This window comes from Carlito syrichta, unplaced genomic scaffold (genome assembly GCF_000164805.1).
Source record: "Carlito syrichta isolate Samal-C Ts95f unplaced genomic scaffold, Tarsius_syrichta-2.0.1 Scaffold130369, whole genome shotgun sequence".
Lineage (NCBI taxonomy): Eukaryota > Metazoa > Chordata > Mammalia > Primates > Tarsiidae > Carlito > Carlito syrichta.
The window spans coordinates 55,637-70,834 of NW_007074465.1; the positions used below are offsets into that span (position 1 = coordinate 55,637).

A 15,198-nucleotide genomic window follows, 5' to 3' on the forward strand; every position below is an offset into this window, starting at 1 on the left:
GTCGCCGCCGAGGCGCTGAAGGCCGGTTCGGGCTTCAGTGCAGGCCTGCGAGGGCAGGGCCTGGCGTCCCCCGCACCAAGACTGCCAGGCCGAAGAGGGCGAGAGCGGCTCACGGTGGGGGAAGCCCCGAGGCCGCGCCGGGGTCCCGCCTGTCGCCCAGCGCGTGGGGGGCCGAGGCGGGGGGGGTCGCTGGAGCCCAGGAGTTGGAGGTCAGCTGGGCCACAGAGCAAGACCCCGTCTTTGCAGAAGGTCAGAAAATTGGCCGGGCGTGGTGTCGCACACCTGTCATCCCAGCGCTTTGGGAGGCGAGGCGGGAGGAGCGCTTGGACCCAGGTGTTCGAGGCCAGCCTGGGCAGCGTAGAGACCTCGGTCTCCACGAAAATAAAGTGAAGTTTAAGTTTAAGAAAGGAGCTGGCTCCTACAGTTAGGCAACTCCTCAGTCCAACGGGGGAAAGAAGATTTGGCTTTTGAAGCAATTAGCCAGAGCAGTGTTATAGATTCCAAGTGTTGAAACAGTTCCCTAGAAGAACATAACATGCTGAGTGCTAGAAAGTCAGAGAAGTCTCTGTGCAGGTGGAATTTGAGTGGAACTTAAAGAAGTTAGCAGGATTTGGATCCGAGGGGGCATTCTCAGCAGAAAGGTTGACGACTTGGCTACTGGAGTGACTGATACCTTCACTGCCTCAGGGTCCTTTGCGCTGATGGGGATACGATTCCTTGCAAATGCTGTGTTCTGGCTCTGGTTTTACCTCTTTAGGAGTGGCTTTGAAGAGATGTCGTCCCCTGTGATCCGGGAGGCAGAGGTGACACTGACCGCACGGAAACAGAGTGCTCAGAAGAGAGTTTTAAGTATCCTTTGCATTTAAGCATCCTGATGTTTTGCCACATACTTGCAGCAGTGTTGTAGAATGTTCTTTTTATGGGTGGTGCTAAACGTTGGCTAGAATGCAGTCCTGTAGAAATTAGTTTTTTCTTTTTTCTTTTTTTTTTTTTTTTTGAGTTGGAGTCTCACTCTGTCACCCAGATTGGAGTGCAATGGCTGCTCCCGGCCACCGCAGCCTCGACCTGCTGGGCTCCGGCGATCCTTCCGCCTCAGCCTTCCAAGTAGCTGGAACTACAGGCATGCGCTACCACACCGGGCTCATTTTGATTTATTGTAGAGATGAGGTCTCGCCAAGTTGCCCAGGCGGGTCTCCAACCCGCGGGCTCAGGCAATCCACTCACCTCAGCCTCCCAAAGGCGCGGTATTGCAGGCTGAGCCACCGAGCCTGGCAAAATTAGTTTTTTCTGCTCCTCTTATCTGTTATTTGCTAAATGCTGAACTTTAATGTGATTAAGATTTAGGTTTCCCTGAGAATAAGGATATTCCATTTTACTGCTGACTATCATGTTTTGGTTAGCGTCTACTGAGATTAGATTTCCTTTTTATTTTTTTATTTTTATTTCTATTTTTTTTGAGTTGGAGTCTTACTCTGTCATCCAGACTGGAGTGCAGTGGCCGCTCCCAGCCACTGCAGCCTCAATCTGCTGGGCTCCGGCTATCCTTCCACCTCAGGCTTCCAAGTAGCTGGAACTACAGGCGCATGCTACCACGCCCGGCCAATTTTTGATTTTTTGTAGAGATGAGGTCTTGCCAAGGTGCCTAGGCGGGTCTCGAACCCGCGGGCTCAGGCAGTCCACTCACCTCAGCCTCCCAAAGCGCGGGATTATAGGCTGAGCCACCGAGCCCAGCTAGATTTCCTTTTTAAATTTGAGATCTCTCTAAAAACTCTTAGTTCACTGTGTAGTTAAGACTGAAAAACAGTGGCCATAAAATACCTTGTTCTTAAAAAATGTACTCACATAAAGTGAAGATGTGGTTAATTCTAACTTTAAAGATCTGTTTTCTACATGGAAAACTTTTCTTAACTCTTTCTACAGTTCGAGCATCCCAAGATGAAAATTTTGGTAGTGCTACACCAAAAAACCAGGCTATTCCACGAACTCCCAGCTCATTTCGACAGCCATGTAAGGTTTTTGGCTTTTAAAGCATTTAATAATAGCAGTTATAATAGCAGCTAACATTGTACACATAGTAAGTACAGTATTTGGTTACAATATCAGTAATTAAGCTCAAATTATTTTATTTTATTTTATTTTGAGTCAGAGTCTCCCTCTGTCGCCTAGACTGGAGTGCAGGGGCATGTTCCTGGCCACCACAGCCTTGACCTGCTGGGCTCAGGTGATCATTCTGCCTCAACCTCCCAAGTACCTGGAACTACAGACACGCGCAATGACACCTGGCTAATTTTTCTTGATTTATTGTAGAGATGAGGTCTCGCCAAGTTGCCCAGGCTGGTCTCAAACTCGTGGGCTCAGGCAGTCCTCTCAAATATTAATAATAATGATTCCATTCCTATTTGTGAAGCTTACCATGAGTAAGGCACCGCAGTTTACACAAGTACACAGTAACTGTGACATAGGTCTTGTTGTCTCTGTTTTACCAAAACTGGAAGCGAGACTTAAAGAAGTTAATTAGTGGGAGAAGTAAATATGTAAGTAATGGAAATAGTATTCAAACAAGGTTTGTATACTCGAGTGTATGCTGGCTGTATTACTGCCTCGGTATGCCTTAGAGAATTAGAACATGGAGACTCCACGGACTTTTAGTGTCTTCGTTATGTTATAGTGAAAGCATCTGTTTTCGCAGTGAAACTTTTCCTGATAGGCTCAGTAAGATCAAGAGCTCAAATTTAGAAAGACAGGTTAAATCCTTGTGTCATAGAAGTGTTAACATTTAAAGTACTTGTTGGTTAGAATCTAAATAATTGGAAACTGAAGTCATTCTGTCCTCCTTGTCTGTCTGACACTCATGCCCTTGGGTTTTCTTTGTTTGTAGTTACCCCGCTGAGCCGAAGCTGCCCCAGGCCGCCAGATGTTTCCTGCATTCTGGGAACAGGAGGGAGGTCTCCCCGACTTACACAGTCTTCGGGGTTCTTGGGAAATCTCTCCACGGTATGTAGAAAAATAGGGCTGGAACCTTCTCCCTTTTTATAAAAGTGTGATATTTGGCTGAAAAGCCTTTTAATGAAAGTTGAGGGCAACCCCCTCAGGTCCCCTCCCACTGTGGGAGATTTTCTGTCCTCTCGATAAATCCTGCTGTAAAAAAAAAAGAAAAGAAAAGAAAATGGAAGTCATGTTCACCACAAAAGTAACTCCAGGTTATGTGGATTGAGATGTTTGATCAGATGTTCAAGAAACTGAACCCTTACACACCTCAAGTCACAGGTGGAACCTGTGATACCAGCAGCCTTTAGGTGCGGATACAATGTTTAAATTTGGCAATTTGTGATCAGAAGAAATACACTCTGGTTGGTTGCTGATGGCTGTAAAAGCTGTAACCAGTTTTGCAACAAAGGAGCGTAGGAATCCAAGGGTGGTAGATGAAGGATATCATATGAACGAGAGACAGTGCTTTGAAGGGTACAAAAGAGAAAACTGGAGAAAGTCAACCAGATGGTGGCTAATGCTTGTCATCCCAACACTTTGGGAGGCCAAGGTGGGAGAATGGCTTGAGGCCAGGAGTTCGAAACCAGCCTGGGCAGCATAGTAAGACCTCATCTCTACACAAAATCAAAAAGATAACTGGGCGTGGGGGCATGCACCTATAGTCTCAGCTACTTGGGGGAGGCTGAGGTGGAAGGATCACCTGAGCCCAGGAGGTCAGGGCTGTGGTGAGTTGTACCACTGCGCTCCAGCCTGGGCAACAGAGTGAGACGCCAACTCAAAAAAAAGAAAGTAGATACACTTTAGGAGTCATTAGGATACAGTGTTGAAAACAGCAGAAGAAATGTTATGCAAACTCTGATCCAGCGTGCGTTCACCTGGGTGTTAAAAATACCCTGTAGAAAAAGAAAGGATTATGTCTGAGGGGAAGAATTTCATTGTATTAGTAGAGTATTGTGGCACGTTTAGTTCCAAAAACAGGATTAAAATGGTTCCTCTATCTTTGACTCTGTGCTTATCAAAAAGGCACAGATGTTTTTATGCACATGTGAAATAGTCTAAAATAGGTGGTTTTTTTGGCCGGACAGTATAGCTTATGCCTGTAATCCCAGCACTTTGGGAGGTCAAGGCAAGAAGATTACCTGAATCCAGGGGTTTGAGACCAGCCTGGACAACTTGGTGAGACCTTGTCTCTACAGTAAATTAAAAAAAAATAAGCCAGGTGGGGTGGTGTGCACCTGTGGTTCCAGCTACTTGGAAGACTGAGGCAGAAGGATTGTCTGAGTCCAGCAGGTCGAGGCTGAGGTGGCTGGGAACATGCCACTGTACTCCAGCCTGGGTGACAGAGTGAGACTGCAACTCCAAAAAACATATATATTTAGGTGACTTTTAAGAGATAGTTTTCATCATAGAAGGTGAAATCAACCTTTGAAACTTACAGTCTTGTTGATTTTTAGAGTATTACTATTTAGCAATGATGTAGTCATGGAACAGTTTTATTCTACTTATGAAACTGGCTATTTTGGTAGGTTTATCTTGTTCTACTTAAAAATTTAAGTGAACGGACTGCATCCGGGGTTTAAGCAAAAGAAGATACAATGCTTTCTAGGGTACTGCCTCAGAACTACAGTGCCGACAGTCTCATCGCTGGTCTTGTAGGCCAGAACAGAGAACATGTGCACTGATCATTACAAAATTTATAGTTAAAGATATTTTCCCATTTTATTTTGCTAATTTTAATATCAACCATGAAAAGTCATCTTGGATTTAGGTTGCCCACAAGAAGTAAAAGTATCTGCTGTGTTAATATTTTTATTGTATGTCTGATGTCCACCTACCAAGATTTGGTTGTGGACCAAAGTATTCTTTGAAAGCAAAATGTGGTTGCTGCTTAAGATTTTCAGCTTAATCCCTAGTGGTCTAGGCTTAGGGAAAAATAAAACGGCTTTCCGTTGGGTCCTGATGCTAGTAACTGTGGGTGCTGAGAAGGAGGGGAGCAAGTGCTTGGCCTTGGCAGTGGCTGTGAGCAGTCCTCCTCTAGCAGTTACACCACATGGATACCTGGGTCCTGGGGCCCACGATGCCTGGCTTTTGTCCTGGGGAGACTCATTTAAAGGAGCATTTGTATTGTTGCTCATGCCTAGATTTTCAGTCAAGATGATTTCTAAAAGTTCTTATTCTGGATAGTAGAGGAGTGTGTGAGCCTCTGCCGGTGGCCCGGTGTCGGCAGTGAGGACGTTGGCAGGTTTTGCCCACGTGTGCACCCCCACATCCCATGAGAACTCTCCAGCGTCCTGCCACTTCATCCATAAAGACGTCAGGCCGCATCTCAGAGGCAAAAAAAGGATGCCTGCTTTAGCATAAGGACAGTGCTAGTTAATATCGCCCCAGCAGCCAGTCTCGGCGGCTCAACCTGTAATCCCGCGCCTTTGGGAGGCTGAGGTGAGTGGATTGCCTGAGCCCACGGGTTCGAGACCCGCCTGGGCAACTTGGCGAGACCTCATCTCTACAATAAATCAAAAATCAGCCGGGCGTGGTAGCGCATGCCTGTAGTTCTAGCTACTTGGAAGGCTGAGGCGGGAGGATCGCCGGAGCCCAGCAGGTCGAGGCTGCGGTGGCTGGAAGCGGCCGCTGCAGTGGCTGGAAGCGGCCACTGCACTCCAGTCTGGGCGATGGAGTGAGACTCCAACTCAAAAAATATATATGTATATCGCCCCAGCACACACACACAGTGCGCCCTTCAACATTTCAAATGTCCATTATGTCTCGTTTTTATCAGGTGCTTGGATTTCCCCAGCTGTGTCAAATTTTTTTTTTTTTTTTTTTTGAGATGAGATCTCACTCATCCAGGCTAGAGTGCAATAGCACGATTATGGCTCACCTCAGCCTCAACCTCCTGGGTTCAAGCAGTCCTCCTGCCTCAGCCTCCCAAATAGCTGGGACTACAGGCATACACCGCCGTGCCCAGCTAATTTTTTTTGTAGAGACACGGTCTTACTTTGTTGCCCAGGCTGATCTCAGAGTCCTGACCTCAAGCAATCCTCCTGCCTTGGCCTCCAAAAGCGTTGGGATTACAGGCGCAAGCCACCGTTGCTGGCCTTTTTGGTGCAGTCTGGCTCTGTCTCCCAGGCTGGAGTGCAGCGTTGCAGTCCTAGCTTACTGCAGTCTCAAACTTCTGGCCACAGGTGATTCTCCTACTTCAGCCTCACAAGTAGCTGGGACTATAAGCATGTACAACCATGGCTGACTATTTTTAAATGTTTTTTATAGTCACAAGGTCTTGCTGTGTTGTCTAGGCTGGCTGGTCTCAAACTCCTGGGCTCAAGTGATCCCTCCTCCTCGGCCTCTCAAAGTGTTGGGATTATAGAAATGAGCCACTGTCTCGGCCCCCTAGTCCTTTTATTCATTGCCATTCGTTTTTTTGAAGAAAGGAAGTCATTTGTCCTGTATGGTGTCCTAAAAATGAAATGTTGAGGTGAATTCACTGAGGTAGCACCTTATTTTACCTGCTGCTAGCAGCTTGAGTTTTACAAAGTATAAACATTTTACAAAATGTGACTGACTTTTTGAAAAAGCGTAGGGTATACAGGGAAGAAAAATAAATGTCTAGAGCATAACTTTCTTAACAAAATTGCTGCCTTTTAAAAATGGAGCCATCACTCCCAGGAGTTTGAGGCCTCCTCCAGCAGCGAAGTGGCCAGCACGCGGGGGCAGCAGCTCCCTCACTCCTCTATGCCTTCCTTTCTTTTCTCCCCAGGTGACTAATCTGGACGACAGTTGTTGGGCAGCTGCACTGTCATCGCAGCGTTCAGGGCTCTTCACAAACACAGAGCCCCACAATGCAACAGAAGACATGACCCTCAGCGCGGTCATGTTGCGAGAGGACGATCCTGGGGAAGCTGGTGAGTGGCTGGAGCTTTGTGCTGTGGTACCTGTGCTTCCGCAAGGTCAAGGACACTGGCTCCTCCTGCGCCTGAATGTCCTTGTGGCGTGGTTTTTTTTTCTTTCCTCCTGTTTTTCATTTGTTTGTTTGTTTGTTTTCCTTGGGGGTTGACTTAAAAAACATTTATTTTCTGCCAGTTCTGGAGACTGAAAGTCTAGGTGAAGGTGCTGGCAGGGCTGGCTTCTCCCAAGGCCTCTCTCTGACCTTAGATGACTATCTTCCTGCACTCTTTCTCCTGTCTATAGTATATTCTCGACAAGCTCGTAAGGAATGGTCCTGACTGCACTGTCTGCTATACTGTCTCTAGAAGGTGAGAGCGTTACCTGAGTGCTCAGAGCAGCATCTTGCCGTAGTATATCTCAGTGTAAATAACAGTCTGTTGGGTTCCTAGACAAGTCTTGTATTTTAATTTATTTCCTTTTTGTGTGATTGAAAGCATGTCTCTTTTGCTGTTAGTTTTTACCCTAGCATTGTTGGTGTGTCTGTTTCTGGCCTGGGCCCTAATGCTGTTTTGTTAGATGGTATTCTTGCCTTACTGATCTGAGAATTGTTGGTGCCATCCCCTCTGGACAGTGTACCTGTACATTGTTAGTGCCTTGGGGTCTTCCCTGCGTCTTCGTCATGAGCTGACAAAGGAATGCTGGTCAGTGCTTACCCTGAACAAACATTCACTCATGTCTCCTACCCTGGCCTGTCAGTTAGTTGCAAGGACTACTCCCATTTCAGAGGAGAGGGTATTTGCTGTGCAGAGAGGTGAGAACTTGATGAGGGTCACCTGACTGGGCAGCCGTGGCCCAGAGCCCTGCTCTTAACACTTGAGTATCACTACTTTCTTGCATACTGAGTGACTCAAAAAGACTCTCCTTAACCTATAAGCCACAAGAGCCCCTTTTTAGGGGTGAGACCTTAAATATCATACTGTGCTGCAGTGAAGTGTGTACTTTCCCTGAGTGGCACATACCACTTAGTGTTTCTTATAACTTTCTCAGCTATTTCATTGTGTTGTGCTCAAAAGATAGTTGGATGCTTTAAAATTGGTCCACTTCTTTTAGTGATTGTTGATAATACAGAAAAGACTAATAACTAATACATCTTTAAGATCTTAAAAGATCAATAGGTGACAAAAGAAAAAGATGGACAAATTGGGCTACATCCAAATTATAAACTGCATCAAAGGATACAATCAACAGACTGAAAAGATAGCCATGAATGGAAGGATATATTTGCAAATTATGTTTCTGGTTGGAGTTAATATCCAAAATACATAAAGAATTCCTGTATTCAACAACAAAAAAAAAACCCAGATAGAAAAAATAATAACTTTTTGTTTAGATCATATAATATGTTAAATGATCTCCTTTTCTTCCTTTAAAAAAAAGAAAAAAAATGGGCAAAGAACTTGATTAGACATTTCTCCAAAGGAGATAAACAAATGGCTGGTAAGCACATGGAAAAGTGCTTGGGGTCACTATACACCAAGGAGATGCAAAGCAAAGCCTCCACGAGATACCACGTTATGCCCACTAGGACAGTTACTAGAAAAGAAACACAAACCGGACACGGTGGCTCACACCTATAATCCCAGCACTTTGAGAGGCTGAGGCAAGAGGATTACCTGAGCCCAGGGGCTCAAGACCAGCCTGGGCAACTTGGCGAGATCTTGTCTCGTCTCTACAGTAAATCAAGAAAAAGTAACTGGCTGTGGTGGCACATGCCTGTGGGTCCAGCTGCTTCGAAGGCCGAGGCAGAAGGATCACCTGAGCCCAGAAGGTCAAGGCTGCGGTGACCATGGGCGTGACCCTGCACTCCAGCCTGGGCGGCAGAGTGAGACTCCGACTCAAAGAAAAAGAAAAGAAACGAGAGTAACCAGTGTCAGCAGGGATGTGGGGAAAGGAGAATCTTGTGTGTCAGTGGAGGGATGTAACGTGGTGTAGCTGCTGTGGAAAGCAGTATGGCAGGTCCTCAAAAAATTAAGAGCAGGACTACCCTACGATCCAGCCGTTCTGCCTGGGGGGGGTGTAGCCAAAAGAATTGAAAGCAGAGTCTCAGGGATGTGGAGCAAGCCAGAGTCTGCAGATAGAGGAATAGACAAAATGTGCACTAGACACACAGTGCAATGTCACTATTAAGCCCAAAGGGAAGGACATTGGACACATGCTTTGACATGGATAAGCCCCAAGGACATTAGGCTCAGTGAAGGGAGCCACTCACAAAAGTCAAATGCTGTGGGCATCCACTTATGAGAGATGTTGAGAGTAGTCGGACCTACAGACACAGAAAGCAGGGAGACAGTTGCCAGGCGCTGGGGTAAGTGAGGAGTGGGCGGTGAGTGTTTGGTAAGGAGAGTTTCCATTGTGCAGGGTGAAGAGAGTTCTGTGGCAGCGTGGTGGAAACAGTAGCACAACAATGTGAATGTAGTTATGGTCGCTGTGCTTAAAAATGACACAGGAAGCAGGCACAGTGGTGCACACCTAATCCCAGCTCCATAGGAGGCCGAGGCTGGAGGATTGCTTGAGCCCAGGAGTTTAAGACCAGCCCTGACAACGTAGTGAAACGCCATCTCAAAACAGATTAAGATGATGGTTTTCTGTTATATGTGTCTTAAAAAATACAGCAGTGAATTAAGGAAAGATTGCAGTTATGGTTTTAAATTTTCAAACGAACAGAATTATCCGGAAACATGTCACTTAACTTTTTTCATTTATTTTCTTTTGAATGTGTTCCAGCATCCATGAGTATGTTCTCTGATTTCCTGCAGTCCTTTTTGAAGCACTCGTCACTTACAGTTTTTGACCTCGTGGAAGAGTATGAAAACATTTGTGGTAGTCAGGTAAGGTGATTTCACTCCATCTTTGGCTTAACTTTGGTACTTTTAGTTTTCTGCACACCATTAAGCTGCTAATTTTCTTTTCTTTTTTTCTTTGAGTTGGTGTCTCACTCTGTCGCCCAGGTTGGAGTGCAGTGGCACGCACCTGCCCTCCACGGCTTTGAACTGCTGGGCACAGGCCATACTTCCGCCTCAGCTTTCCAAGTAGCTGGAACCACAGGCACACACCACCACGCCTGGCTAATTTTTTTATTTATTGTAGAGATGAGATCTCACCAAGTTTCCCAGGCTGGTCTCGAACCCTTGGGCTCAGGCAGTCCTCTCGCCTCAGCCTCCCAAAGTGCTGGGATTTCAGACGTGAGCTGCAGCACCTGTTCAAAGCTGCTAATTTTCATGCTGTTTAAGGGTGATGTCTCAATGGAGCAGTGGCAGGAGTGGCGGTGGGTTGACCACAGTGTCCCTGCTTTTTACATCTTGATGGTTCTCAAAAGATTTCATTGGGGCCAAAGGATTCTGCTGCTCTAAGAAAGGAAGATCCAAACTGTGCTAAGAGCTCTCAAAATCCAGCCACAAGAAAATGAACAGCTCAGTTAAAAGTTGGGCAGAAGCTGGGAACAGACATTCACTGGGAAGATATGCAGGTGGCAGGTGAGCCTCTGAAGAAATATGTGACGTCATCGGTCACTGGGGAGCTGCAGACTGGAAGGGTGAGTCGCCACTACCCACCCATGGGGTGTGGATGACCCAGAGCACACCCAGACGCTGGGAGGACGCAAAGCAGCAGGAACCTCCCATGTGACCAGTGGAAGCATGGAACAGCACGGTGGCCCCGGAAGGCAGTTCGTGGCCCCCCACAGCACTAAACATACTCTTACCACAGCATCCAGCAATCCCACTCCTTGGAGTTTGCCCAGGTGAGTTGAAAATGGTGTCCACACAAACACCTGCACATGGATTCTTGTTCCAGCTTTATTCACAAAAACCTGGAGTTAACTAAGATGTCCCTCAGCAGGTGCATCAGGCCATGAAGCCCATTCGGTGCTGGAAGGAAAGGTGCTGTCAAGTTTGGGGAGGCTTGGAGCTCCCTAAATGCACACTCCTGGTGAAAGAAGCCCATTTCGGAAAGGCTGCAGCATCTGATTGCTGCACACGACATTCTGGAAAAGACAGAGCATGGAGACAGTGGGGTCAGGGTGAACAGAAGGGACACAGGATCTTCAGGGCAGGAAACTGTGTCACCCTGTAGTGAGGAACAAGCCGTTGTGCACTGTCCAGACCGTGACGTGGACACTGAGGGCAAACCCTCCTGTGAACTGTGGGCTCTGGGTGACAGTGACATGTCAGTGCGGGTTCATCAGCTGTAATAAGGTCCCACTCCGGTGGGAAGGATCAATGGTGAACCTAAAACTGCTCTAAGAGATAACGTTTATTTTTAAAAGAGGGAAAAGGCTTCAAGAAACTATTGCATTCAAGAATATTTGAGGACAGACATTGTGGCTCACGTCGGCCGTCCCATCGCTTGGGGAGGCTAAGGCCGGAGGATTGCTTGAGTCCAGGATTTTAAGACCAGCAACATGGTGAGACTGCATCAGTACAAAAAATAAAAATTAAAATAGTTACCTGGGTGTTGCGTGCCTGCAGTCCCACTTACCCAAGAGGCTGAGGCACAAGGATCCCTTGAGTCCAGAATTGGAGGCCATGGTGCATTGTGACCATACCACTGTACCCTAGTGTGAGTGACAGAGCAAGACCCTATCTTTAAACAAAAAAGAAATAGTAGTAGACAGCTTTTTTAGCATGTATTAACATTTCAACAATCAACCTCTGAATTGGTCCATTATAAAAGCAGTAACTTTGTTAAATTTAAGGAAAAAGCAATAATAATCACTGAGTGAATCACTGAAGTCGGGATTCCAACTGAGAATTTAGTGAATGAGAATTATAGGGCTGAGTGGGGTGGCTCACACCTATAATCCCAGCACTCTGAGTGGTCAGGGTGGGAGGTTCACTTGAGCCCAGGACTTGGAGACTAGCCTGGACAACACAGTGAGACCTCATCTCTACAAAAAATTAAAAAATAAGCCAGACTGGGTGGTGCACACCTGTAGTTCCAGCTACTCAGGAGGCTGAAGTGGAAGGCTTGCTTGAGCCCAGGAGGTGGAGGCTTCAGTGAGCTATGTTTGTACCACTGCACTCCAACCTGGGCGACAGAGGGGGACCCCTGCTCAGGGGGAAAAGAAGTACAGGTAACACTCTTACTGAAGGCAGCTTGTTGGGGTGTGGGAAGGCCCGTGTGGCTCCTCGGGTTCTGAGTCAGCCGTCTTGCTCTTCATTCTCCCTGCTGAGAAGAGGAGGTAGTGATCGGAGCCTGAGAAGGGCTACCTTCACCCTGGGCCCGTATGAATCCTGAGGAGCAACTTCGTGTTCTTGGCAGACTAGTCGTACCTTCCCTTCGATCGTTTTGCATGTGTCTTCCTCCAGAAATGGCTTGAGATCTCTGCTCTGGAACAAGGAGGGACTTTGAAGAAGTACTTTTTAGAACTGACAGTGCCCAAGGCACGGTGGCTCATGCCTGTAATCCCAGCACCTTGGGAGATGGAGCCAAGAGGATTGCCTGGGCCCACAGGTTCAAGATCAGCCTGGGCAAAATGAGACCTCATCTCTGCAATAAATCAGAAAATTAGCCGGGCGTGGTAGCGCACGCCTGTAGTTCAGCTGCTTGGAAGGCGGAGGTGGAAGGATCGCCAGAGCCGTGCGGGTCGAGGCCGCGGTGGCTGGGAGTGTGCCCCTGCCCCCCAGCCTGGGCCACGGAGTGAGGAGGAAAAAAGGAAATGCCAATGCTTTGGTGCCAATCGTGGAAAATGTGTGTCATGGTAGAAATAGTTCAAATATAACATTAAGATGTTTTTTAAAATTTCCATTGCTACTGTGTTGACTCATGGATGATTTTGTCAGGTGTCAGTTTGATTTAGCTTAGCCTCTGGGTAAGTAGACAGGGAGAAAGCCTGTGTGCCATGCCTGTGGTAGTTGAAGCTGAATCTAGAGCATGTTCGACTCATCATGGATACATAAACGCCCTGCCCCAAGTTAGGACCATTCCACTAGGAATGCTGCATTATGTGCCCTTTAAGAAGACAGACTAGGCCGGGCTCAATGACTCACGCCGGTAATCCTATCCTTTTGGGAGGCAGAGGCAAGAGGATTGCCTGAGCCCAGGGGTTCGAGACCTACCTGGGCAACATGGCCGGACTTCGTCTCTACAATAAATCCAAAAATTACCTGGGCGTGGTGGCACATGCCTATGGTTCCAGCTACTTGGGGGACTGAGGCAGAAAGATCGCCTGAGCCTGGCAGGTCGAGGCTGCAGTGGCCGGGAACTTATCACTGCACTCTAGCCAGGCAACAGAGTGAGACTCTGACTCAAAAAAAAAAAAAGACAAGATAGGAAACATTTATAATATATGTTTTAAATACAATACTGTTTTAGCATTGTGTACTTGAAGAATACAAAGTTTTTTATAACTCAGAATTGTAGAAAACTAACCTCGTTACCCTCGTTTTTAAATCAGGTGAATATATTGAGTAAAATAGTGAGTCGGGCAACACCTGGACTTCAGAAGTTTTCAAAAACAGCCAGTATGCTCTGGCTGCTTCAGCAGGAGATGGTCACATGGAGGCTGCTGGCATCTTTGTACAGGTAAAGGCACACAGAACGCATAACTGAAATGACGGAAGGTAACAAGCCTGTGGCAGATTAATTCAAAAGAGAAGGATGTGCTTAAAACAAGGTCTTGCTACTTTTGAGGCTTATCGTTTCTAATACCTTGGTTGTCAGGAATGAATTATGAGAGAAGGCGGGAATGGGTGTTAGGTCATAAAGCTGATAGTTACCAACGTTTTTATTTTCTTAGCCAGGCTCGGTGGCTTAGCCTGTAACCCCAGCACTTTGGGAGGGCAAGGTGAGAGTGGATTGTCTGAGTCCATGGGATTGAGACCAATCTGGGCAACTTGGGGAGACCTTGTCTCTACAATAAATCAAAAATTAGCTGGCCATGGTAATGTGCGCCTGTAGTTCTGGCTACTTGGAAGGCAGAAGCAGAAAGATCGCTGGAGCCCAGCAGGTTGATCCTGGGGTGGCTGTGAGTGTGCCACTGTGCTCCAACCTGGGCAACAGAGTGAGACTTTGACTCAAAAAAAAGAAAATATTTTCTTCAATCCCACAAGACATCTGCAAAAATGTGGATATGTATAAAGATTTAAGGAAAGTACTAAGAATAAGGCAATGTTTAGGGTGGATAAATTAAGAAAAAGCCTGGATGCGATGGCTCATGCCTGTAATCCCAGCACTTTGGGAGGTTAAGGATTGCCCAAGCCCAGGGTATTCGAGACCAGCCCAGGCAGCTTAGCAAGACCTTGTCTCTACAATAAAATAAAAAAACTAGGCCAGGCATGGTGGCTCATGCCTATAATCCCAGCACTTTTGGAGCCAAGGTGAGAGAATTGCCTGAGCCTGCTGGTTTGAGACCAGTGTGGGCAACTTGGTGAGACCTCATCTCTACAATAAATCAAAAAATTAGCTGGGTGTGGTGACGCACACCTGTAGTTCCAGCTACTTGAAAGGCTGAGGCAGAAGGATCATCTGAGCACAGCAGGTGGGGTCGCAGTAACTTGCACTACATCCTGGGTGACAGAGTAAGAGACTCCAACTCAAAAAAAATTAGCTGAGCATGGTGGTTCTTGCCTATGGTTCTAGCTACTTGGAAGGCTGAGGCAGAAGGTTCGCCTGAGCATAACAGGTCAAAGCTGCAGTGGCCATTAGCGTGCCACTGCACTCCCGACACAAACAAACAGATCAATCAATCACTGAAAGGTAGATATATGTAATATGGAAGTTTGAAAGACATTAACCAGATTTTCTTTCTGTCAGACGCTTAGTTGTGAATTCTTACATTCATGTGAGATAAGGCTTTTTTATTTTGTCTTCTTTCTCCCCAGAGACAGAATACAGTCTGAATTAAAAGATGAAAATATGTTTGAAATTACTGTAAGTATTGTATTAATTTTTTCTTTATAAATCCTTAAAAATTAAAATATTTTCTACTAACAGGATTTTATTTTCAACCTCCATCTTGAGTTTTTTTACATAAAAAATTTTAGAAGTAAATAAAAAATACAATCTCATAAAATAATCAAATGTTGATTTATATTAGAGTTAAAGGTAAAAGCCTGTCTTCATCCCACTGAGTATTCATTATAAGTTTGTTATGTACCCTACCAGACATTGCTCTATGCATTTTTTTTTTTTTTTTTTGAGTTGGAGTCTCACTCTGTCGCCCAGACTGCAGTGCAGTGACTGTCCCGGCCACCACAGAATCGACCTGCTGGACTCTGGCGATCCTTCCACCTCAGCCTTCCAAGTAGCTGGAATTACAGCACGCGCTAC

General features: G+C 46.3%; 1 protein-coding gene across 3 annotated transcripts in view; it reads left to right on the top strand.

Moving 5' to 3' along the window:
* The window catches only part of NUP107 (nucleoporin 107), a 47,561-nt gene that overhangs the window by 373 nt on the left and 31,990 nt on the right, over positions 1–15,198 (top strand). The window contains exons 2-8 of one of the 3 annotated variants that reach the window (XM_008048945.1): positions 758–849; positions 1,921–2,007; positions 2,879–2,994; positions 6,743–6,887; positions 9,655–9,758; positions 13,325–13,452; positions 14,751–14,799. In XM_008048945.1, coding sequence (XP_008047136.1) covers positions 758–849; positions 1,921–2,007; positions 2,879–2,994; positions 6,743–6,887; positions 9,655–9,758; positions 13,325–13,452; positions 14,751–14,799 — 721 coding nt within the window. Of the gene's footprint in view, positions 1–635; positions 850–1,920; positions 2,008–2,878; positions 2,995–6,742; positions 6,888–9,654; positions 9,759–13,324; positions 13,453–14,750; positions 14,800–15,198 lie in introns of those variants that run through there. The other 2 variants (XM_008048944.2, XM_008048946.2) reach the window with 2 other exon arrangements.